General features: G+C 39.7%; 2 protein-coding genes across 2 annotated transcripts in view; one reads left to right on the forward strand and one right to left on the reverse strand.

Annotated features, from left to right (window-relative positions):
- LRCH1 (leucine rich repeats and calponin homology domain containing 1) overlaps nucleotides 1–12,841 on the forward strand; it is a gene marked incomplete at its 5' end in the record, with an annotated part of 115,336 nt that extends 102,495 nt beyond the window's left edge. The window contains one exon of the mRNA XM_083854422.1: nucleotides 10,253–12,841. Coding sequence (XP_083710548.1) covers nucleotides 10,253–10,366 — 114 coding nt within the window. The 3' untranslated portion in view covers nucleotides 10,367–12,841. The remainder of the gene's footprint in view (nucleotides 1–10,252) is intronic.
- Nucleotides 12,842–14,617: 1,776 nt separating this feature from the next.
- Nucleotides 14,618–25,330, reverse strand: ESD (esterase D). The gene is made up of 9 exons (XM_083854453.1): nucleotides 25,269–25,330; nucleotides 23,872–23,947; nucleotides 22,867–22,955; nucleotides 21,270–21,368; nucleotides 18,492–18,616; nucleotides 18,052–18,171; nucleotides 17,777–17,875; nucleotides 15,879–16,046; nucleotides 14,618–14,843 (listed from the first exon to the last, which is right to left on the reverse strand). Exons 2-9 carry the CDS (start codon nucleotides 23,937–23,939, stop codon nucleotides 14,763–14,765), a joined length of 849 nt encoding a protein of 282 aa, XP_083710579.1. The 5' UTR covers nucleotides 23,940–23,947; nucleotides 25,269–25,330; the 3' UTR covers nucleotides 14,618–14,762.
- Between the last annotated feature and the right edge of the window lie 1,244 nt (nucleotides 25,331–26,574).

Raw genomic sequence — 26,574 nt, forward strand, 5'->3', positions numbered from 1 at the left:
ACCAAGTTTTAGATAACTATATTAGAGAATTTTGCATACTTCTAATGATTTCTGTAAGTACTTTTTCTTGAGACTTCATATTACTGCTGCTTGTGCTTTTAACAGCTTTCTAACCCACTGTTTGCTATTTTATAAGTTAGTTTTTTCAGCTGGTTCCATTTAAGCATTTGGATAAGGTCCATATTGACAAAGGTGTGCAGACCTCATTGGAGTGAGTGGATCACAGGAGCTTCCTCACCTTTGTGAACTTGGGCATAATTTTGGAAGGATTAGAAGGCCTGAGCTCTTCTGTCTTAACATTCTGATGTTATACAATAGCTTCAGTATTTAGAGGAGAGAAAAGAAGGCTGAGATGTCTAGTGACTAAGGCAATACTAGGAAGAAACTAGTCCTACATGTTTATGCTAGAATATTGTGATAATATATTTATCAATATCTTTCTATTTTTGTATTTTTAATTTTTTGCACTCTTTTTCTGTTCTAATGGCTGCCCTTCGGGATAGGCTGACCTCTGCTCTCCGTATGACATCCTGCAGTCGGATATTCGTCACATTCGAAAGACTGTTGACACTCTGCTCGCCCTCGGGGAGAAACCCCCACAATCAACTTCTGCTTTTCGCTCCTGGGATCTAATAGGCTTTTGTCTTTTCCATATACTTTTTATAGTCTTGATGTATATTACTTATCACTGGAATTTGCTAACAGCATAACCTGTTCGCATGTGCGCACAAACTTTCTGCTTTGTCTCTGACAAATTACAGGTACTTGATTTCCTTCCTTTGCCTTACAAGCTTCTCCCTTTCCCTTGCTTCCCTTCCTTGTAATATCTTTATTAATCTCTTGAAATTGTAGAGAGGAGTAGCATCTTGAAGGCAAGTTCCATGTCTTCTATCCCCTCCAGCTGTAGTTTAAGAACTTATGTACCTCTTTATTTATAGTTTTTCTTTCATGTTGCCTAGACTACTTACTGAATGCGTTAAAGCAGTGAAGCTCCTCTTGTTCCAGTTTTGGGTGTAGGCTAGATGAGTATCACAAGCTAAATAGAGCTGAGCCTCTTACTTGTGAAAATCCAAGAATGCTGCAGATACTGAAGCAGCTTCAGGTGGCACTTCCAGCAGGTGATGGTATTTTCTGAGTGGTTGCCAATTATCTCTGCACGTAGTGTGTTAAGAGCACTTAGAGAACTGTCTTTCAAATTCCTGTGATTTTTAAATTCTTATATATTAACAAGAGTACTGTAACTTGAGAGATTATTGTTCGTCTCTACTGTTCTGATTAAATTCCATACTGGAGTAGTTATGTTTTGCTATGGTAGAATAATCCTTTTCTTCTGTTACACAGAATAGTGTTGAACTCCTTATAAACACTTGCTACGATAGACCCCAAAGGTGACTGTAAATTAGCAGCAAGTGTGAGTAAGCCATAGAATCCAAGGGACTTTAGAATGTTTCTGGATGAAAATCATGCAGTACAGTGAGGCAGTTTGGGAATAAGCCGTTAGATTCCTTTACCTGCCATTCTTTTGTGTGGCATCAAGCAAGTCGCATCATCTTCTCTGTTTTATCACCTGTGAAAATGCAGATACTGTTTGTTTGTTCGTTTGTGTAACCAATGGAGCAAAGACTATGTAGCTAGGAAAACAAATCCTCTGGGAAGACTCTAGCTTTTCCATCCTAGGTTTTAGAGAGCAGCTTAGACATACATTAGCCAGGAGCTATTTTGGTATATTTGAACTCTGCCTGTGGTTAGACTGCTGGGCTGATGACCTCCACTTCCCTTCCAGTTCTGTGTTCTGTTCATCAACTCTGAAACTTAAAATAAGACAATTTTTGGGTTTTCTCCTAATTGACATGAAATGTACAAATAAAAATTGATAGAAAAATACAAACCCTTGAGTATAAACCCATATTGGATTTGCAATATTGGCCTAAATGTTGTTGCCTAAATTTGTAACTCAGTCTCAGGCTAGCTAACCAAAGGACCTCAGTTTTGTGTATTGAAAATACATGCATTAGTTTTCCCCTGTACAGTATATAATAAAATTAGCTATAGACTTTTAGAGTATAACTAGGATAAAAATTTGTACGTTACTGATTATCCTGGCCATACGGTTATTATTTAATGCTGCTCTATAAATATGTTCACTCCACAGATACTTGTAACGTTTTATTAAAAAACTTTTAAATGCAGTTCTATTCCTGGTTTCTGTGGCTTAAATATATAGATATAAATAGATACATATATATAGACAGATATAGATAAAAAGTAGTAAATGATAGATACATAGATACAATGTAACTTAGATACATATTTTTCAATGGAAGAATTAATTTCAGATGATGGATAAATCAAAATTTTTAAAGGGTTTGATGTGTAGAAGTTTCCAGTGCATACATATAACGACTTGATTGCAAAGAATGTCATCTGTGACCAGGTGAGAGTTCAGTGAGTGTTTCAAAGCTTTTTATTTGGTATGTAGCTATAGACTTGTGCCTTCATCCTACACAGGCCTGTCTTCTGTGTGCCTCATTTCAGCAATTCCAACAGCAGACACTTGTTTATTGAGTCACAGCTTCACATTTAAGCTTCTACTTTGAGCAGAACTTTGTTTTGAGTTTTGTTGTCTTGTTCTAATTATTTTGCTTTTCTGATGAAACTGAGAGACATCTTGCTTGAATCAGTTCAGAATCTATTAATAATGTTTCTCTATAATCCAAATCCAGTGTTGGCATTTGAGACAGAAGTGATGTCTTCTGTAGGGTTGGGATTTTGCTATTGCTCCCTTAAGTGGTAGACAAGTCTCCTGTCCATGCTTTGTGTTGTACCCTCCTTATATAGTGCTGAACTACATGTATGAGTACATCTTTTCAAATTAGAAAATCATGTGGAGAAAGGTTTTGCTACCATCCTATAATACACGTCTGTCCATTGTCTAATAGCACATCTGATTATCCACTGTATCCAACAGTTTGGAGGGTGGTAAGAGGAGTAATCAATGTGCTTTGTGTTTTCAGTATGCAGAAATGGAAGTTCATGTCTTCAGTGGTTTTGAATGCTTTATCAGAGTAGACACTGGGCTAGAAACTGAACTGCTACACCGTGTCAGTGTAGACCAAGTGAACTTCCCCCAGTCACAGTGACACTTTACTCTCAGACTTGCCCAAAGTCCTAAATTGGTATATGCTTACCATGCAAACAGGGTCATCGCTTAGTTACTTAGGGATCACTTTCTGTGTGTTCTCAGCTATAACAATATTGGGTATTTAAACTGTAGCATTATGTGCAGTTTCTGGTAGAGATAGTGAAGCTGTCTTGAAACAGATGGTGAAAAACACCAAACATACTTGGTTCATGACAAGCACAGCTGTACTACCATACATGAAGCTTATCCAGTTTGGTATTTTTGGGGGGTTGTTATTGATTACACTTCCAAATATCTATCACTCTTAAAGGGAAAGAAATAGTGAAAATACTTACATTACTTATATATAATAATATTACGTATATTTTCTAAATTGGAATATAATAAAGTTTCTCAAAATATATTTCAAACATAATGCACATATGAAAAATATCTGTCTTTCCATCTCTGAAGTCAGTAATTCTTACACTAAATGGAGAACTGGAAACTAAAACATCATTAATCTACTCCAGTAGGTTCTTCGCTAAATTCAGAGTCCTGTTTCTGTGCTGCGGTTCTGTGGCTTTAGTACTTGTGAACCAAACAGTTCAACACTTTGATGGTTCCTCCTCTTTCAGGAGATGTCAATATTGAGATATCCAGCTAGGTATAATTGGTACTGACTGCTCATAGCCAGTCACATAAGAAGTTGATTGCCTTGAGTAAAAAATAAAAAAAAGAAAGTGCACTGTATTTCACCCCTATATTCATTAATAACACTAATTGTATTTGCTCCTCTGTTTCTTTTCCCATTCATTTTTTTTTTCCATTGCAGTGATCATCAGAGATTTCCTAATAAATTTATTTCCAATCTGTACTATGCCCATCATATTAACGCTTATGTCCTATGGGGGTCATCCCATCCATACTGTAATAAAATAATAAATACAGATTGTAGTCGATATTTTTGCAAGCAAACTGTTTGCACTGGATCACAAGTGGCATTTTGATGTGAGGATTTGGCTTTCTTTTTCCTTGATCCAGAAAAAAGAAGTATTTTCAAGTGCAGTGTAATGCACTATAACAGTCCTTCAAATGCTTCTTGTATATTAACAAGTTTTTATAGCTGAAAGCTGTGTATAGATTCCATTGTGCTCCTAATAAATGTTCTGAAAGTTGAAGTTTATGTGAATGGGGACTGAATTAGATCTGAGCAAATACTCAATACAGTTTTCTACTCAGTACACATTAATAAGTTACCAAAGAGTTGCCATGTCATTGTTTTTCACAATTTTTTCTCCTGTTACCAAAAAAAACCCAACAAAACCCAACAAAACAAACAAACAAACAAAAAAACCAACCCAGTTGTACATGCAGGTTGAGAAAAAAGTGGTACAGCTGGTTTTGTGAAACTTTGCCATTTCCTTCATTTCTATAACACAAACTGTATTATGCAGAAAGAGCAGTAGAAAAATACTGTAAGGTAATGACCTATTCTGCTTTGATGATACAAAACACTCATCACTTTCTCAGAATTTAATATGTAAGTTCATGGTGTAATTGGTATTTCCCTTGTAAGATTCTGTTTTCTCTTACTGTTTCATGTGTGTCTTGTCTTTATAAAGATCTTTGTTCCTTGAAGTTTCAGATCACTGTTTTCTAAGCATGTTAGAATAAAACTGTGAGGGATTTTATAAAATATGTGGTCTACTTTTAAATTTTATGGCTCAAGGTCATAAGGTATTGAAGAATTCAAAGCCCATCATCAGCAATTACAGTTTTGCAGATATTTACAGTTTGTTGAATGTGCAGAAGATACACCTATCGAGATGTCTAACTGGCTATGACTCCAAATACATAATTTTGCAGCTGCAGTATAGTCTGAATGACTGTGCTTTTTTATATCTCTTTTCATTTCTACTTGAAATGGTAGTTCGTTGCATCTGGGCATATATAGACATCAACGGTAATAGTGGAAAAGAAAAAAAATATATTAAAGGACATAGTTTTAAATTGCCTTAGACATATTAAAAAGTAAATATTTGCTATAGCTTTCTTTTCCAAATCTTTAGAAAGAAAATCGGCCTTGATCTAAAAGGATGAGTGTATTGACCTAAAGGCTGAGAGTATTGCACATAAGTTTGCTTAAGTGTAGGGTCCTAAAGTTTCTTTTATTGACTTTCCACTTCAAAATAGTTGGCTTTGAACATGAAATGATGGGCATTACATGGACTAAGGTTTTTTAATTTGTACTTTCAGAATTTGCACATTCCAGTGTTCATTTTTTTATTAATATTTTTCCCTGTAGATCTGAAATCTCATATTCTACAAATCCAAGGAAGAAAGAGAGAGGCTCTTGCCAAATCATGGGATTCCATTTCTCTGTCTTTTTCCTAACAAATACAGACAGTTGGGCCCTGCTCTTACCATGATGTGGTCATTTTACCACTTACCAATCTGATATTATAGCAGCAATGTCTTTGTTATAAATACTTGGTCTATCTGAATTGCCAAGCTGCTTGCCCTGCCATAAACTAATTCAAACAGTTGTCTTGACTTTGAAGACATCCAATGTCAAAGAAAATGGATATGTATGTGAAGTGTGTTATGTATTCTTGAGAGCTTAATGTCATTGTGTATTTTTGGCTTTCTTCCATCCTAAATCAGACATTTTGTTCCAGGATTAGAAACTTGCTTTGGCAAGCACATGCACACGTGTACATTTGTGGGTACACCTGTGGTACTGTCTCTTTGTGCTGCTTTGTGATTCAGCCTCCTGCTGCTGCTTCCTTTTTGTGCACTTTTTAATGCTTTTTTTCCCTTCAGGAGGAGTTTGTTCTTCTGCTTCATATGATTTTGAAAACATCTTTATCCGTTCAAAATGGCTGTGTGTCTGTAGAAGGTGGTTTGCTTGCAACAAGTGATTTAAGTTCCTTTGTGTTCTTAGAGAGAAAAAAGGCAGTAAAAATATATTAGATCTTAATTTTTGAATATGGATAGAGAATAAAGAGATTGGTGCTGCTATGAGAGGAGTGACAGCCCTTCCCACCACAATTGTTTTAGGCTGGTCTGTAGAATTAGTATCCATTTCTTCAATTTATTCTTTTGGGGTTTGTTCAGTCATGGTTTCAGCAGGGATGTTTTTAGAGAGGGAATTCATACTTATATACAGAAGTATTATGCATTTGAAACTATTGTAATTGGGACAGAAATTGTATTAAATGTGGGGAGAAGTGGGTGAAGTTGAGTCTCCTTAGAGTCAGGGGCAAGTTCTCCTCTTGGTTGGTCAGGCATTGGCTTCAAAATGCTAGGATTTAAGGTAAGCTTTGAAATCTCCATGGTGTGCCACTTCACAGCTCTGCTGTCACTAGTTTCCAGAGAGCAGTTGTATCTGGTGAGGGAATGAAGCAGGGCATGGAATAGCAGAGACAGCAGCTGAACTTTAATATGGAGACGCCTGAGATGTTACTGCTGTTATGGAAGGCTGTCATTTGTGCTTTGGATTCCATCCTTGGTGAGATTTGACTTTACTTAGTCTGAGAAGTAAATATGTGACTCAAAAACTCTGATTTGAAAAGTATGTGACACAGGCTTGATGAAAGTCATTTACAAAGCCTGAAAGACAGTGTTTAGGAATTACATATCAGAATTGATTTGTGACACATTAAGAGAAGTTTGTCTTTTTAGGAGATGGCATCAGTCTCATTGTCAAGTTTGAAAAGTTCATTGTAGCCATGTGTTGAGCTGCAGAATTATAAAATTTTAGCAAGTTCCACGTGCTTCATAAGAGAAGGCTGTCAAGTGTGTATGTTTTGAGCACTAACATAGAATGATGCATTAAAAAGTTATGTGGTGGGAAACTTTTCACTCCTACAACACAGTTGTATGGTCCTGTGTTTTTACAGACCTCCTAGGACAGCTTTTCTGATTGGAGTATGCATCTTGTAAATACAGCAGGTGGAGAGAGGTTGCTTCTTTCAGACTAAATTACTATGCTGTATTTAAAATAATTAGATAACACTTCTCTTTAAAAACAGAAAGAAAACATATTGGATGGGGTTTTTATAGGAAATGGGGCATGCATTCCCTTACGCTTTTAGTGCAAATGTGCTTATAAACAACTGCAAAAATCCTAGCAAGGACATGACAGAACAGTTCAGTGAGTGCTCCAAGGTGCCACAAAAATATGGTGGGTTTGGAATTTAAATTTTTCCTAAGTAAACATCCTTGACTGTGGTGGTTTTGCAAATCTGACTTCAATAGCAAAATGTAGAATCTTTTCAAACATAAATATCTAGCGAGATAGGTTTTCTTAAAGTTGGACTTTTGGATTCAGTCCATACTCTTCAGCCATGTAGTGCCAGTTCCTTAGTTTTCAGATACTGAATTCAGCAGGCCTTCTTATTAAATACCTTTTGTCTAGCATGGAAGAATAATGAAATATTGCCATGCTAAGGACCACCAAATCTGTGAAACAGGAGCCTACTGTGCAAGGACCCTGGAAAGAAGTAGAAGAGTGTGGAATGAATAACATTTCACTTCACGTGTATGATTTGTATTCTCAAGTAAGATTAATATAATTATTTAAAGGAAAAAAATTCAAAATCAGACCATTGTGGATTTTTAGATGAACTGGATCCCAGGACAGTAGATTGGCAAAATGTCTAGTAGAAATCGCACCTTTGAAGTATAAGAATATTGGGGGGTGGGTTTCCCCTTTTATTTGATATCACTGTATCTACCTTATGTATACTCCAGTGCTAATTGGTATCAGTTTAGGAGTTTGCATCCTAAACTATATTATTTTCTGGAAAAGACACTTTTTTTAGAGGAATAAAAGTCGAGGGAAACCATCTCTGAAAGCTTGCAGGTCAATATTTCAGTCAGAAGAACCAACAATAATGAACTGCAGAACTAAGCATCTTAACTTAAGTGATCGGTTTATGGTAGGTAGGTTTGGAATGGAAATGTGGCTGATGACCTGGAATGGCTGCAGGATGGGGGGTAGTTCCTTGGCCTGACTAGACAAGTGGTTGCAGCAGAGAGGGGGCAGAGTGGCCAACAGGAACAGAATAGTTTGGTCAATGTGAATCAGAATCAATAAACTCAGTAGAAGTAGTAACTCAGCATTAGTAAGAATATTACTATATATGCTGTCTTCCATGAAGAGGAAATGAAGGGGAAATGAGTGTTGTCCATCTCCTGCTGACCTTCTCAGCCAAGCTCCTTGAAAATTATCTGTTTGAAGTTGTTTCTGGGTCTTTAAAAAAGCTTTAAAACATAATAAATACTAAAAAGGCTTCATTAGTAAAATATAAAATGCAAACAAAATACAGATAAATTACAGTTACCAGTATCAGATGCTGTGATTGTGAATGAAGTTTGGCTCTTATCTTCAGGTTTAGTAATTAACAGGTACATTTTGCAGTTTTTCCTTTCATTGAAGCTGGAGTGGGATGTGAGGAAATTGACAGGAAATTTAAACTGGCTAAATGTTGGTTATTCATAAGGAAAATATTCATTAACAAAAGAAAGTCATAAACATCAGAAGTAGTGGAACAGCTGTTTAGGACTGATACTTTTCTGGAGCTGTGGCCCACTAGAGGAGGTTTCATGAGCAAGGACTGGACAAGAGTGGAAGGAGATAAAAACAATTAAACATAGGTGCATAATGTAATAAAGACTGAACAAATTGTTTTTGTGTATACCAGTTCTGTTATATTGAGTTGTAAGGGGCCACAGGAGTCAAGGAAGGGACTAGAACTGAAAAAATGTCATGAGAAGACAGGTTGAAGAGATCAGTGAGGTTTAAATTGAAGAAGTAATCAATATGAGGAAGTGTGGAAAAGGACCATGAATTGCATTAAGATAAAATAAGGAAACCTTAGTTAGCATTACAGATGCAGGAGGAATATTCAGTAGAAGACAGGCAGTTAATTAAAACAATCTCAAATGCATCAGTAGTTTTAAAAGCTGGAAGTTTGTTGAATAACCAAGATAATCAATAGTGAGAATATCAAAACCACCCTTTCCAAAAAATCAATATTCCAGGTCTGCTGATGGTCATGTATGGATGCATAGGGAAGGAACGGGTTAGATCACACAGGTGTTGCCTTTTTCATGCCTAAAGCAATGACTTAACAGCTTAGGGACTTCATGAGCCAGACACTGTTTCCATGTGTTTGTGTTTAACAGCATTGTTTGGATTTTTCTCTTACCTGTATATTTTTGTCATCCCATTTACGCTTTTGGCTTCCATGTTGTGGCAGTGAGTCTCACAGTTGTAACTATGGTTTATGTGATGTAGTCTGGCTTTTCCATTTATTCTAGACCTGCTGCCCACTTACACTGATTTCTTAACATGAATACCCAGTTACGCTGAGAAACTTTTTAAAGAGAGGGCCAGTTGTGACACAAGGCTGCCCCTCTAAGGCTTTCTCTAATTATTTCATGGGTGGGTGTCTTCCTCTCCCTGTAGGAGATACAGTATTTACTGCTTGACTGTCTTCTGCTGTAACAGCCTCTGTGGACAGCCAGTGTTCCATCCTGGCCATGACTGCTGTGTCCTTATGGTGAATAAAGTTGATTCCTGGGTGTTTCAAATAAGGTGCAAATATTCAGAACAAAACAGTTTGCCCATTGAATGCACAACATTGCACACACTTCCCTGTATGTGCTAGTGTGTAGTTTTCAAGGTGCATAGCCTGGGACCTGGCTAGAGCTTAGCAGGAAAATGGGTTTTTTTGGTTTGCTTTTTTTAAAAAAAGTCAGCTTTCCATCCCCCATCTCTCATATATGTCATAACAGGGCAAATGCCGTGTTATCCTGCTTTGTAGGTGAAAGTTCGGTGTGTGCTTGCTGGCCCTCACTCTTAGCTGTTTACATGCTGTAATGACCGCAGAACAACTTAGTTTCTGGGGCCCAGAATATTAATAGATCTCTCACTAACTCTTGGGTGTAGTGGGAGCAAAAGAGACTTTCTGTCAAAATCACAGGAAGTTCTTTTTAATTAAAAATAGGAAACGATTCCTGCTTGCTGGGCTTTGTGTTCCAAATGTGATCATGTGAAGTGAGGTTCTGCAGCGAGTATTGAATATTCTAATTTTTACTCCTTTTTTTGTCTTTTTCTAGGAGAAGCTCTGCCTACCACATCACATCCTAGAAGAAAAGGGCTTGGTAAAAGTGAGCATAACAGTTCAAGCATTGCTAGATGTAACCACAGTGAAACAAGCTTTATTCACATGAAACTACTCTCTCTGCTGTTACCAGCTACACTGTGCCATGAAACAATCAAAAAACTGCCCATTTTTTCAAACTGCATTGAAAACAACTTCAGTACTCCGAGAGTATTCTTACGATTTTAAACCCATGTTTCAGACTGTACATGTGTCAAACTACAAAGCAGAAACTGAACAGAAACATTTTCTAGGGGAAGTTGGCGCTTCACTCCTTTTATAGCTCACTTTGTACAGTACTTACTAAAACAACCACCTCTCTGCCACTTAAAATCGTGTGGAGTACACAGCTGTCTTGCAGCAAGATACCTTTGTATTACTAAAGTAAGAATCACTGTAATCACCTGGGGGGAGGGAGAAGGGAGAGTAAATCAGACTGCTACCACCTTAGGTTTTTCTGCAGTTGCTTCAGGCTATTGCCTTTTAAAAATATCCAGACATAAAATATTTATATAAATATTATTTATTAGTGAGTTGTTATTCATCCTTTGGATGCAAAATGTAAATTAGGAAACTGTATTTTATTACTGCTTTTTTTGTGGTTAAACACTTTATTTTAATATAAATACTTAGTTATTTTTTATTCTACTTGGTGTGCAGTAGCTCTAGATCTCCATAAATTGTATTTTCTAATATGTAAGATAAAAAGCAAACAAAATAGGTGCTTCTATTAAAAGAACAGCTAGCTGGAATGGCATTCTTTATTTCTTGGATCTGTGGAACATTGGTAAAAAATTGTCTGCATTCCATTGAGTTTCCTACATTCCAGTAACACCTCTTCCCTCACTAGACTAAATTGGCTGAAAGTGAGAGCACACCCATTTTATTTGTATATAGATGTTTAAAAACAAAAAAACAAAAGGAAATATGTAAACTTGAAAAATAAATGTGAACAAATATTTTTGATTGCTTATTTTACTATGCACAAGACATTTAACTTTTGCCACAACAAAATGAATTACGTGCATTAGGATCATGTGTCTTGAAATGTAATTTTGCACTGTAACTTGATTTCTTTTAAAGATTACAGCACTACAGAACAAATAGTAAAAAATAGCACAAGAACATTAATAAGATTCACCAGGTAGCCAAAAAATTAACTTCTCTTCAGTGATTCCTTCAAGAGGAGGCAAAATGATTGAAATTGCCAAAGGCAGTCTCAAAGACCCAATCTTCCAGATTCAACCTGCCTGGGTACAGTGCTTCTCTTTAAAAGTATCCACAGAATTAAGCACAATGTTCTGTAGTGCACATTTGCAGCATCAGACCTCTACTTCCATGTCAGCAATAGGATATAAAAGTTCTTCTCCTTATCACCACTTTACATTTTTCAAAGACATTTTTAAAAGCATAATTTATTATTAAGACATCAAAAAGTTCCAGCACAGCGTTTCTTCTGCTCTCTGGAACATCCCATTTTCATTCACACAAGAAGCCAGTGATGGGATTTGGGCAAGCAGGATGGGGCAGCTGCATGTGGTGAAAAGGAAAGCTGGCTGGGGACACACAAGCAGGGAGTTTGAAATGTAGAGTGGCAAAAAAAAGAGACAAGGGGGTGGGAGGGCTAAATATTTAAGCAAGAGGATGTGGAGAGAACTGTTGTATGAAGGCTTTTGGGCAGAGTGATGCATACTTGTCACTACCCCCTCCCGAGGCAGCTGCAGACACGTTCACAGGCGCTGCATTTCCACCCACCCATGTTCATGTCTGAACCTCAGCAGCACACCTTGCCAAGGGGCTGGGAGGCAGTGACAGCAGCGTGGGAGGAGGAGGAAAGTGGGCTCGCAGACAATGAGACAGGCAGTATGCATGGAATATCCAGTTACTTCAACCAAAGCAAAAACATTCATTTTATAGAGGGAACATTGCCTGAAATTGTAATTTGATCGGCAGCTAGCATATTGTTTCCTATAAAATGTACTGTGCACTTTAACACTAAATGAAAATGTATTTTAATATTTTACAGAGCTGCACAAATATCTGTTTTGTCAAAAAGCACGAGCAATGTAAAGAAAATAAATTTTCAAGTCAGAGTTTATCAAATTTTAAAAGCATTCAAGGATCAAATATAAAAATAGGAATATTGATTTCTGCGTCTTGAGGGATAAAATGCAGGTTTCCTGAGTATTTTTTTACAATGTATATATGGCAACATGAAGCTTTGTAATTATTATTATTTTGACAAATCTTGGTTTTTCATAATTAAAATTTTGTTTTTCTCCTGATAGTGTCTTTCAGTATTTGCTTGAAGTTGGCTGTAAATAAATAGCTCTAAGTATTTTGTAATACAGCTTTTTTTATGCAGTCTTAACCTGTACGGCTAAAAAGAGAATATTCATGATCCTTTGTACAATATTTATATGTGCAATAAAACATGCATGGCAAATCTCTAATACCCTCTGCAGTGAACATAATGTATATAGAAAATCTTTACTGTAGTTACAATTAAACTATATTATTTGCAGAAACCCTTTAATGGCTATCTCTGTGATTGATGATTTCTTGTAAAAGGGATGGTATAGTTGGAGAGCTTAACACTGGAAATGATGGGTTTTGGGGATGGGGAAGATGATGATGTGGTGCAAATAAAGGAAATTTGCAGCTGAAGTAGGCATGAGATCCATGTGGTAGCTGTTGGGTGCTTGCAATGTTCTCCCTGCAGCTTTGCTGCTCCTGTTGTGGCCTCCTGCCATTCTGTCAGTGGCAGGAGTTACCTGCCCTCTGCTGCCAGGGCTGGGCTCAAGGAGATGCAGGGAGACCCCTCCTTCAGTGTGCTCCTGCTCACATTGGTGTGTGAGAGTAGTTCATTTTACTGCTGCCACTTCTCTCTACAGGGCAGCCTTTTCTCCTTCTGAAATGCAGAGATTGCTCTGCAGCCTTCTGCTTCAGCAAGCAAAACCTGAAGATTCATTGACAGCACTGAATCCAAGCAGTAAACACAGTAAAGCCTTCAGCCCTAGGGGTACCCCAGTGTGCCAGGGCAGTGCTCAGCTGCTTTGCTCTGCCCCTGCCTCCAGAAACAAGGAGCAGCTCACAGCATCCAGCCTTCTCTTGCCCATGCAGGTTTCTGAAGTCATCCAAGTACAGATTCTCCTTGATTCTAATTTCTCTAATAGACTGTATTTAACTTAGTGAACAGTAACTTTATGGGCTGTACTTTTTCACATTTGATAATGGATTTTGGAAGCAGAGGATCTTTCTGCAGTAATTTCCTTGCACTGCATACAGTTGTATCTTCCCAGCCTTCAGAGCTTACTTCATAAATAAATAGATGCAAGATTGGTAAAAGTCAATGCATAATTTAAGGCTATCACCAGCACCAGCCTCCCTGTAACCTAGAATCTAGCAGGAGCCTGAGACACAGGACAGCATTCAGCACTGCTTAAAAAAGGAAACCCATCCTACATCTACTGGAGTATTTCCTCTGGCAAGAGCAAGTCAAGGTCTTTAGGTCCAGCTAAACCTTGAGAAAGCTGAGCTTACAAGTGATGACTTGCAGCTTACTGGAACAGTCCGTGTTCTTGTCCAAGGTAGCTGGCAGAATTATACCACCAAGAGCTATTTTAGATCTTCAACTGTCAAGACTAAATTCTTCCATCTTTTGTAAAATAGGCATACTTGATTTCAGCAATGAGATATTAGATCATCTAGAAAGCAATTGCTTTTTTCAGATCTATTTAGCAGTCTTCTCTCAGTCCTGTCAAATCTAAGATATGCAAGTCTTTCACACTCCAAGAATCAAAAGCAAGTGGAGAAAAAATCTATTTTAGTACAGACAGCGTCCTTCACATGTTTTTAAAGAAGTCTTTTCTATAGAAAAGTATCATTCATGAAATAACTCCATTTGGTTGATAGTGCACAGGACAGTAAACTACTGTGCACAGCAGGCTTTTGTCTGCACTCTGCACCAGACTTGGTCCTTGGAAGGGACTTACACAGGCCAAGGAAAAACACTCCTACCACTTCAGCTTAATTAAGTAGCTTGATTAGCTGTGCCACTAACACTTTTCTTCACCTTTAAAGGACGAAGCAAACCCCACTAATTAATTACCTGAATGGGCACACTGTTGTTAGTCAGTCTTTGCACAGTTGCACTAGAAGCTCTCTGCAGGTGCCACATCCACACCCACACTCATGGTCTGAAAGTTACTCATCCACTGGCTTACATTTTGACCCAAAATGCAGCGGATGTAATTTCACGGCACCAAGAGTTTTCCCAGCATGCACGAACATTCCCAATACTTACTCTAAAGCACACACATTAAATTAAGTGGGACTTTTATTTTTCTTAGAAGTACAATCAGAAGAGCTCCATTTTACAAACATTACTTCAGCAAATGATTTTCGTTTAGTTCACCACAATCTCTTGATTCATCTTGATTCATCAGCATTTGCATCCAAATGGTTCAAGCATTGAGGTATTTTGCATGGTGTTTGATGTGGTCATTAATAAATGAAGCAATAAAAAAATAGCTGTGATCGTAACCCTAGAAAAGAACAATGATAAAGAAATCAGCAGAGAACATGCAGCTCATGATAAGGCAATCATGCTAAGCTCTCTTAAAGGAAACGTGATGACTCTCCTGCTTTTATCCATTTTAAGAAATACTTGGAATGTATATAAAAATGGCAAAGGGTACATAACAGGCTAAGTATAAATGAGCACTAGGAAGTTAAACAAACAGAAAGTCCCTTAACCTGCCCAGATCTGGGCCTGTAAACCAGAAATGGGTAACAGCAAGGGTCAGCTGCAGTGAGATGCAATCTGAGAGAACAGTTGCCCTCATGGGCAATGTTCTGGTAAAACACAGTTACTGCTCCATCACTGAGTGAAATGCCACCCTCTGGCCCACACCCCTTCATCAGCACTAACTCTATCTTTAGGTGCAAGGTGTATTATAAACCAGAGGGGACAGCCCTTCAACTCTCCACAACTGGGCTCCTCACTGGGTTTGGGTGGAAGTTGCCAGTGTTTTGCAAAGACTCCAATGCTCTCAGGACAGTCTTGTACCAGGTCACTGTGCTACAGGCAAGAACAATCCTTCCACCTGAGTCTTTACATGAATCTAGGATGTCAAGCAGTTCCACCCCTTCCCTAATTTACACAGACACAAACAAACTAAATCACGGAGTTTTATGGTAAACACGAAACCCACAGCACAGATAAGGGATGCAGCAGAAGGCCATTTGTCACTCTGGCTGCACAGTGACTGAGATACTCATTAAAAGTGATTAATACTGTATCTTCAGCCGAGCACGAGCAGCCCGAGTCCCCATGCCGGGATCAGCCTGTCCAAGCTGGAAGCACGACGGCATCTAGTGGTGAAGTGCGGCTGAATCAGGCCGGTGATGGCCCATGCGACAGGAAAGTCGCACTTCTCACTCTCCTCCTCTGGTGGCCAGGGACAGAGCCACAGTGAGAGCATGCCTGCTCCCTTACAGACACTCCCTCCACTGCCTCCTGCATAGAAACAAAACCACAAACAAGAATCCAACCACCAAGGACTGCAGAAGCAACTTGCCTGCTGCAGTCTGAAGACCACTGGGATTTTCCGCTCGGTGCAGGCAGCAATGAAGTTATCGGGCAGTAACTGCCCCGCGGACAGGAACTGGTCATCTTTGCCCTGGTCAATCAGGATGTCGAGGCGAGAGCCCGAGTAGGACTTCACGAGCTGAGTAGCATCATATGCCTGCAGAAATAAAAGAGAAATGACAGTCAGTTACATTTGTTCAACTGGTTTCAGTTTGTCAACTGCAGGAAAAGAATGGCACAGAGAGAGTCCTGGGCAGTGTTGATAAGGACACCAAGTTGCACTTTGGAAGAACAAAAAAACAGGCAACTGAAAAGTAATAGCCATTGCTTTAAAAAGGGCAAATGTACAAGTTTGACCAAACAGCCCATCCAGCCCAGGGCTGAATTCCTACAGGATGGAAGAACAGCAATATAATTCACACCCTTGTGCAGAAACTAGATCCTGCTGAAGAAACTTGGTGTCTTGGTGTAATTATTCTGGCAGCTAGAAGTCAAAAGACCAGTGTAATACAACTGTGCTCGTGGGAAGGCATTTAACCTGAAGGTTACCAGGATCATTTGACCAAGAAAATTTGGTTCGACTGAGAAACAAAAACTAAAAACTCTAAACATACATGAATCAAAATGAAATTGTGATGGGAAGCATGTTACCCATGGGGTCCTGTGCTTATTACATGCTCAAAATAAATAAAGACAGCAAAGTGTTTAAGGCTGTGCAGACCAATCACCAATGGACAGCAAAATCCGAAGTCCTACACCAAGGCATCAGAGCCATCATCCTTCCAGGACGCCACCAGATCCAGAAATTACACTACCATGGAAATCGGAGCTTGGGCTCAGCCCAGCACTGTGGCCATGGTATCAAATTATCCTGAACATATTTACATGGCAATTTTAAGCTAAAATAGAGAGATCAGAGGTTGTATATCTGTGCCAAAGGCAGATCTAAGTCTGTTCCTGATGATTGCTGTTGATCTATGGATAAGGTTTGCAGAAACGCTCCAAAACAAGGGGACAGAAAACAGGGGTTTTGTTGTTTTGTTTCATTCCACAACAAATCCATTACCTTAAGTCTAAGCAAATTTAACTGGTGGTTTCTAAGTACACAAACTACTCTATTAACAATTAGAAAAGCAGAGAACACTCTGCAATCCTGTAAAGTTTTAATCAGACCTGGAAGTTCTCCTAAGACATACTTTAATCCAATTTACAAGGGAATGAACTGTAGCTTGTGCTTATTTACAAGGAAATCTGAGTACATGGTCACAATGCCCTCTTATAACTTAATTACAGAAATAAAATGCAATGTTCAATTTGAGATTAAAAATACTGAAGGGCTGCCCAAATAAGGCAGCAACCATGCAGACAAACATTTTTGTACTTTAGCTATTCATATACAACTACTAAAGCTCAAAATTAAGGCCTTGGAGCTAAAACCTAACTTTGTCTAGTTTAATGCTGTTCTGCAGGATACCAATTTCCAGGTATCCAACAGGCTCCTCTTGGAGGCCTCCCACAGGCTGTCCCCTGCAAGATGTCATGAGGCTCATCAGTCTGAACAGTTTGCAGCAGTCTCTCTCTTCAGGCTGCTACAAAAATACACTGCTCATAACTGTTCTCAGCCCAGACTCTGACATCTTCATAAAACTGAGAGGAATGTAGTTGATTTGATGAGAGACCTATATCTCATTACATTTTCATAAGCACCATAAGGCACCAGCAAGTCACTCCTGCCAGAAACAAACAATGCTTTCCTGTGCTTAGGGGTGTACCAAAACAACAGTACCAGCTCATGGGCACTCCAGAGTTCTTCCCAGGCTCCTGCTGTGATGTATTTACAGATGACTTGTTCATCTGTCATTAAAGAACTGCAGCTGCAACACATACCTCCCATTTGCTTGCATCTGGTCCCAGATATCCACCAAGGGCTTTCTTCCCCCACTGACACTGAATTGGGTTGCAGATAGGAGCAAATGCTGACACAGACTGTTCAGAAAGACAGCAGCAAAAAACACAAAACTATGTAACAATGAACTGCAGCAAATGAAACTGTTTATACATTTAATACCCTCAAAGAACTCAGTATTATGTTTTATTCCATCACATCTACAGAAATCTATACAGGCATTAGTATACCTCATATAAGCTATACTTGATCTTACTTTGTACTTCCCAGGATTCTTCAGAGCAAGAATAAGAGCTCCATGACCTCCCATGGAATGCCCAAAAACAGACATCCGTTCAGGGTCAGTTGGAAAATTGGCATTTATTAGTTTAGGCAGCTGTAAAGGAAACAAAAGCATAATAAAAATGCTAAAGCAACTTGAGTATGTTTAAGAAAAAAGCACACAACTAACCAACTTTTAATGCCACTGAAACCAAAGGCACATCTCTGGTTCTAGCCTGACTTTTGTGATCATGGCCTGAAAGCAACTTGAAGGGGAAGGTGAAATCAAAAGGAAATAGTTCAGCTGATAACAAGTAACTCAAAGTATCTCTATAGAAATCTCCCATAACCTTGTAACACAAACTGTGGGAATTTCCTGACTGAATTTCCCCTTTATCAGCCAGCAACACCAGGAGAACACAGCAGCAAAGTTACCTCATCCTTTACGTAGGAATACATCCTGTAGTTTGTTTTCCAAGGATCTTCAGTGGCATCCACATAAAAACCAGCACCGGTGCCAAAGTCCCAGCTTTCATCTTCTCCTTCAATATTGCAGCCACCTAGTGTGAAAAATCTCTTTTATTACATGTTCAGAATTGGAGAACCTGCCATACAAATCAGACTCAGGACACAAGTTTCTCAATCACATCTCTACCCCTTCACTTATAAGACAATTCCGATTTTAACTCATTAGTACAATGTTTAAAAATATTATTTCAACATGTTCAAAATGACACATAAAGCCTACAGATACATCCAATTTCTAAATAGTGTCAGCATCTCTTCTTAAATAAATATAGCATATACAAGTCTCCTAAATTAGTTTTGTAAAGCTCTGTCCAATTTATCCAGGAACTTGATCAAAAAGCTGGCACTTGTTAATTGGTGCTACCAGCTTATTTCAGTCATTAGACCTCATCCTATCAAGTACAACAAACTGTGGGAGAAACAGAAGGAAATTTCCTTTTCCCCAGAAGGACAGAACCATGTATCACCAAATGGTGTGTCCAAGCCAATTTATGTGCTTTAAATAATGCCTGCTACCTCTCCCCTTTCAAGATTCTTCAGAAGAATAAATCACTGTTCCTATAATTTCACAAGTCTACACCTCTACCTCTTCTGCAATTCATTTCATTGCTCCCACCTATAATTTCCATGAAACTTAATTTCTTCTTTGAATAACTGCAGGATTGTATCCTCTTTTCTGAGGCTACACTTTCAAACTATATTTGCAGATGTGTTCTTGAAAGTCAGTTCATCCCATCCAGTCCTCCCTTTGATTAGTCTGTGATTTACCAGCCTGGTTTGCAGAACAGAATGTAATATTTCAAGGTATAGTTGATAGGAATATTTTGGAGAAAGAGAAGCCATTATTTCCTAATTTCTGCAATCCAAAATTACATGGGCTTTTACCACTGTCAGATTACACTGCAAACCCACGTGTAACTGAAGACTCCCTCAGAATTTGTGCCGAGATGGCTGCCACCCCCCAACAGTGTGAAATCGGATTTGTACAAGGATCAAAGTTGACTCTGCTCAGGTGACATGCCCTTGAACACCGAGTGATTCTGGAACAGTCCAGTAATCACAGGGACTGGGGTGCTTGAACAACATGTTGGATATAAAAAGTCCATCTTCAGTACCTTGGAGATAGACAAGAACTCAAAAAATCCTTGGTATAATGCCCACTATGCTAAAAAATAAAACTTTCAGGAAGCCTTGAAAAAAAGAAATTTGAAAAGGAATCTGCATAACACTGCTCAGTATACCTGTCTGGAAAAACAAACCCCTTCAAAGCAGGAAAAGTAACATCTACCAAGCCCTGACAGAGGGTCTGTAATGACAAGTATTAAATGATTTCATGCAGTCTTTTTCCCATTCAGATACATCTCCTGGCTCCTAGAAGGTAATTCTCATGCACTACACAATTAAAATGCATATGTAAGCATTTTCAATACCTCTCAGCTCATGATTATATTTGAATTGCTTTTCACTTGTTTCTCCAGACAGCTCAAACAGACTTAAGAACATCTGGGGTCTCTGAGCTATAATTTAAGAGTATAATATGAAGCTCATACCAAAACTCGTTTAAATAGTAGAGCAATCCTTACTAGGCTAAAAGGCAAGAGAGAAGCTGCCACGAGGGACTTAAAGGAAATGGACAAAGCAATGACCTATGCAAAGGCAGTTACACATTGATAGAGACCATTTACACAGATACTACCAAAGAACAAGTTCCAGTACAACTACCCAATATGAACAATGCAAAGTTTAGATGCCCATCTCTAGCCTGCAGAAAATAGCAACAACAAAGTGTGGAGTTCATTCATTCACAGGTTTTGCTCTTCTGTCCCTCTTCTTCATTAGAAACATGTATTTACATTCTTTGACCTGACACAACTTCAAAACCTAGATGTAAAAAATACTTTTTGGAAAGAGCATTGCTTCTTTCCCATATTGCCTGTAGTCAGATGTAACCCACTAAAGCTTGGGAAATATTAGGAAGCTGACACCTTTGTTTACAGCACTCATGAGACTGTGGCAGAATCCAACAAATACAAAACATAAAGCACTGAATCCCCAGTATTTCCAATAACTGCAGACCCACCTTTTCAGATTTCCCATACCATAAGCTCAGCCTTATATAAATAAGGCTGAGTTTATATAAAATAATATATACAAATAGTATAATAATATACATCATTTAAAAATTCCATTCATCAGTAGTCTGTTGTGGCTGCACAGGAGAAGGGTTTCTAGTTTGCTTTTCAAGTATTGTAATCCTTTGAAGGCATTTATTTAATTTGCTTTAGAAGACAGAATACAATGAAGAGCAAGCATTGCATCTTTGTGTGGCAACACAGTTCTGTGGGTTTTATAGGGTGTCAACAAGGCACACAAAATGTCAGCAAGAATTCTAATAACACATTTCTTGTTTCACTTTTCTTCCTTCTCCTCATCTGTGCTGAAATCTAGAGCCCCTTTGTTCTAGTTTTAGGGCCACAACAATAAGAGTTTCAAATGTCAACCCTCGCTGGCCCATTATTAAGAACACATACAATGCAATCTAGTGAACAACGCAAGATGCAGAAGTGAGGTCAAATTCTGACTCGAGGAGGCAACACACTTTTCAGCACAGTGCAGCAGCCCGTTCTCTGAGGACAGAGATGCACTGCAGTGTATGACTGTGACCATGTCTCTGGCTGAACTTACGTGGGCTGGTGTCTGGGGCCACTACAATAAGGCCGTGCTCAGCTGCCGCTTGCTGGAACCCTGCTTTCGTTATAAAATTCTGTTCTGTGCAGGTCAGCCCTAGGGAAATAAAAATATTGTTGGGAAATAAAAATATTGTTGGTCACCTGTTGCTCAGGGCATACTGGTTTCTTTTTGACAGAAAAGCTTTTGAAAAACAAGGAATCCCATCTCCATAAGCATGGAAAATGCTTTCATTAGGCTCAACAATACTTAACAATCCAGAGAAACGCAGTTGCACTGTCCCATGTAGTCACACTAGCACATGATCAAACCAGATCCGAGTGCACCCTGTATCCCCTCAAGCACCACTCATGCAATGCATTGTGCCTTCAAGTACTGTGCACTTAAACCCACTGACCACAGGCATTTGCTGAGGCTGACACTGGTAACTTCTAATCCTGCAACTATATTTTTCTTTGTGGTGTCATCACAGCTGTTTGCATTACAGAACCACACACGTGGTCTGACAAATTCTACAGACTTTAGACAGGATAAAGGGCCTGTGAGCACCCTGGCTCCAAAACCTACAGCAATACATGCCTTTTGTACAGCAGCAGGTCCAAATAAAGTCCAATTACAAATAAATTACATTTCATACTAGTATTTCAATTTTTCTTCACCATGCAATTTGAGAGGAGTTAATGATTCTAGTTTTCTCTGAGGACATGTTGCCAGTAACCTAATTTGACTGGTATAATGCCCAAGACAATACAGTTTACACTCAGTAAAATAAATGTGTTGAATGGCTTAGAGCTCTTCAGACAATTTTGATGTTCCTATCGTCAAATATAAACATTTTTACCCAGTCCACTGTCATGACACAAATCAGCTATTTTGTGAAATGAATATATACAAGTCTCCACACTAACAGTCTGGTCTCCAACTTTCTAAACACAAGTCTCAATAAAGCAACTCCCTGAAATACAGAGCAGAGTTTCTGCTTTTCATTTTGAATAAAATTTTAAAAAAAATTAATTAATTTTTGATGGGACAATTTCACTCCTGCTGCATAAGCCTCTTCAGCCCTGGGCCCTTCTGATCCCACAGATTTACTTCACACCAGACATGCTTGTGCTAAGGCAGCTGACAGCACCTCTCTTTTCAAGTTCACCAGTTACTTCCTGCAAAGCTGTACTTGGAATAAGGTAGAGTCCACAGGACAAATGTGCTGGCTTCCATGAGCTCTTTTCACATCCCTACTCTGTTAGCTGAAGCAGTTATTAAAAAGAAAGGAAAGCAGAAGGTGTCCCAGTGGGAAGGCCTTACAGGAGAACCTTTACATATACATTTTGGAACAAAAGGTATGAACATTCCAGAACAAAAGCATTTGAACACTGAGCATTTTAGAACACAATCTGGTAGGCTGCTCCCCAAGCTGCATCCTGATATATCATGGTACTCTCAAACCAAGTGTGCCTTCCAGAAAAGGAGTTTCTGTAGAATCCAAGAGCTGGCACTGCAGTACCTCCATATCAAGTTTTCAGTAACTGTAGTGCAGTGGTTTAAAAATGTTTAAGATTGTATTTTTTAAGAAACTAAAACTCATGTTACTTACCCGAGAGCCAATACAGCACAGGACACTTCCCAGTTTCTGCTTTTGGAGGCAAGTAGATTCCAAATTTCATTTTGCATTTTAGCTCTGCACTGTATTAATAAAATACTTCTGGTTATCACCACTACTTAATTAACAAGGTCACTAACATTAAAAAAAAAGAACCAGTGGATCAGTGCATTTCATTCAAAGGGAGATGTGGTCAGTGAATTCTAACAACTAAGTTAAAGGAAGGGAAAATCAATTTCTAAACTCAGCCTTAGACTCTAGATTTGGCAACAGCCAACTTTTCAACCTTGTAATGAATATACCTAAAACAGAGACTTACAAATGAGCCACATTTTCACAGTGCTGCTAACTGAGAACAGGTTGAAAATCAAATTTTGAATCCCAGCAATATTTAGGTTGAGCTTTGGCTATCAAATTGCAAAATAATTTTTACTGAAGAACACATGCACATGACTTGCACAATATAAAACACACAGCCTGTGCCAAAAAGGGAGGTTTTCAATCTGCAAAGTCTACAGAGCAATTAGTTGCTCAATTAATATAAAGCCTAAAACTATCAATATACACTTATCTAAGCACAACTGATGATTTTATTTGGATCAATTTTTTTTTTTTTAAAGCTTGGGTTTTTGTACACCTTCATCAAACAAGAATCTATTCACTGAGTCACTGGTCACAGCACTTTTCCAGTGCACAGAAGTGAGATATCCAGTGTGACTGGAACTTTGCATCCACAGTGGTTCTCTGTGCTGCAAACAGGACAGCTCAAAGTAATGAAGGTAAAAATACTAGCTTTCCACCTCAACTCTGCAGCACTAAGTATACCAAATTATGTTAAACATTAACACAGAAATTCAAGAGCACAGCCAAAGCAGCAGCAGACATTACCCCTGACTGAAATATGGATATTGGTGAGAGCATGCTCTTTTCACTGCAGACTGAAAGCACTGACAGCAGTGAATCCACTGCCCCAAGCTAAACATCTTTAGTGGTGTTTACCTGTCATGTTCAAACACCTTCTGGAAACCTTCAAAGCATTTGTTGCTGGAAACCTGTTTCAGTGCCATGATTTTAACTGGGAAAAAAAAAAAAAGCAACAAACAAAAAAACACAGAGAAAGTTAAATTTGAAAATAAAACAATCCTGGTCTTAGAATTTTTGAGAACAGAAGAGTTGAATACAACCTGTAGTATCTTTGCTTAATGTTATTGTTTCTCAGAAGAATTTCTTGAACTCACTTTCTGATCTTTCATTAATTTTCAATTTCCCCACAAAAAAAGGGACAGAGAAGGCTGAACTCTCGTGAGAAGAACGGGCAAAGCCTACCTGCTTTCCTACAGACCCACATCTCCAATGACCTTTCCCTCAGCACTGGCTGTGGCTTGCTCCTTGGCTACCAAACAAGCATTCCCAGGTGCTGTGGTTAGCCTGGAGCTCCTTGTGCCAGGCTGTCACCTCCACAATTACCATGCATGAGAAAAACCCGTCCCACCTTTCCTTCTCTTGTGTGTGACAGTATCCAGCCAATAACCACCACAATGCTGAGCCTTACTCTCATCTTTGGTGGAAGGTAATTACCACATTGTAACAGTCTGAGGGACAGCAGGAACAGAGGAGCAGAAGGCTTATTTCCACGGCAAGCAGTAAGAAAAATACAAGCAAAGGAGAGCCATGGGGGTTTTAGAACAGCTGGTAGCACAAGTGTGCTAAGGAAGCTCTGGAAGGCTGACACAAAAGTGGGCACTGTCACTTGTGCAGGGGCAGTAAGGCCAAGCAGGCAGATAGAAGGTGAACAGACCGCAGGGTCACAGAAACACAGAATATTCTGAGTCGGATGGGACGCCCAAAAATCAACAAGTCCAACTCCTGGCCCTGCACAGAACTATTCCCCAGAGTCACACCGTGTGCCTGGGAACATTGTGGAAACGCTCCTTGAGCTCTGTCAGGCTGGTGCTGTGACCACTGCCCTGGGGAGCCTGTTCAGTGCCCGACCACCCTCTGGGTGAAGAATCTTTCTCTAATCTCCAACCTGAACCTCCCCTGACACAACTTCAGGCCATTCCCTGGGGTCCTGTCACCGGCACACAAGAAAATCCTGAGGGCAACCCAGCTAACACCGGACCAGGTAAAAAAAACCGCCAAAACGAAGACGTTCCACCCCTCACCCTGCGGGCTCCTAACAGGGCACCACCCCCGGCCCAGCACCGCGGCACGGCCATTGCACGGCAGCCACAGGGCCCGGCCCGGCCCGGGGCTCCTCTTCCCGCACGGCCCCTCTGCCCGCCGCGCCACAGCGCTCTCCCGTGCCTCCATTTCCTCCCTCCCCTCCTGCCCGTCCGGCCACTGCCGCCTCCCGCGCTCCCGGCCCGCTCCCACGGCCATTCCCGCTGCCTTACCGCGGCGGAGCGGCGGGAAGGGGCGGCCCCTGAGCGGAGGCGGCTCCTCCTCCCGGCCCGCGGCCGACCCGGCCCGCACCGCCCCCGCCCGCCATGGCGGCCCCGCCTGAGCCCCGGGACTGCCCCGCCCGCCATGGCGGCCCCGGGAGTGCCCCGCCTGCCGCCGCCTGGGGCCGCCAAACGGTGAATGTGGAAACGTTGTCTTCAAAAAGGTTCCTCCTGAGTTATTAAAAAAAACTATGGATATTGATCTAATACCAATGTGATAAATGTGGCATTGGGGTAAAAATTCGTGGTAAAAGAATGTAGAAATATATGTTAGGTTGGTGTTAATATAAAAATGTGAAAAGGTACAGTCTGTAGAAACTTTCCTCCAAGCCAGGCTTCTGCCAGTCTTGAGACAAAGAACGGGACAGGAGCCATCAGGATGAACAAAGACACTGGCCAACCCAGATAAGAATCGGCATCATACCCAGACAGAGAAATTCCTCCCCGGACGAAAAGAGAATTCTCCGCCGAGGAATACACATTGAAATAACCATGGACCAGCGGGCTCCATCCGCATGTGAAAGGAACCTTCCCGGAATACTATTTGACAAATCTGGGAAGCCCATCCGAAAATTATTTGGACTATTTGCTGGACTATTCCCCACACCTGTTTCGCCTTGGGACACGAAAACCCCTATAAAACCCTGAGCTGCGATCCGCTCCGTGTGGATTTGGGAAATCTGTACCTTAGAGTACGGACCCCTCATCCACCCGGCGCTGCGCTGCCCGTCCTATTTGTAGTTTTCTTTCTTTATCGGTGGTTGGGATTGTTTTTCTAATAAATTGTTTCTTTATTAATCTGATTTTTGCCCATTGCATTTATAACACCAATATCCAACTATGACAAGCAAAGACTCTCTAACAGTTTAAAGTTAGAAAGTGTATGTTTATTACAACGCCGGGCAGCGTGCGGGATCGCTCCCAAATACACACACACAATCCACAGATGATCACAGGGTCTTTTATGTACAGGAGTATTGAATACCCAAAACACAAATGCATATTCATAACTCTGGTACATCCCCTTCCCCGTTCCGTATGGTAATTAGCCCAAAAAGCCATCAAGCATGGGGAGTTTGTTCTTTGAAATGGGTCAGTGGTCTTTTTTATGGGGTGGGGTCCCAAAATGATGAAGTAAGATGGGTCTTCCTCTCTTTGGCTTTTTAACCTTTAGTGTTAGTGACAGCTAAATCCTGTTTTTTCCAGGACTGTTTGATTTATGATTGTATTGTATTTATGGGGTCTATTGATTATTCAG

Source organism: Zosterops lateralis (assembly GCF_965231275.1).
Source record: "Zosterops lateralis genome assembly, chromosome: 2".
In the NCBI taxonomy this organism is placed as follows: Eukaryota; Metazoa; Chordata; class Aves; order Passeriformes; family Zosteropidae; genus Zosterops; species Zosterops lateralis.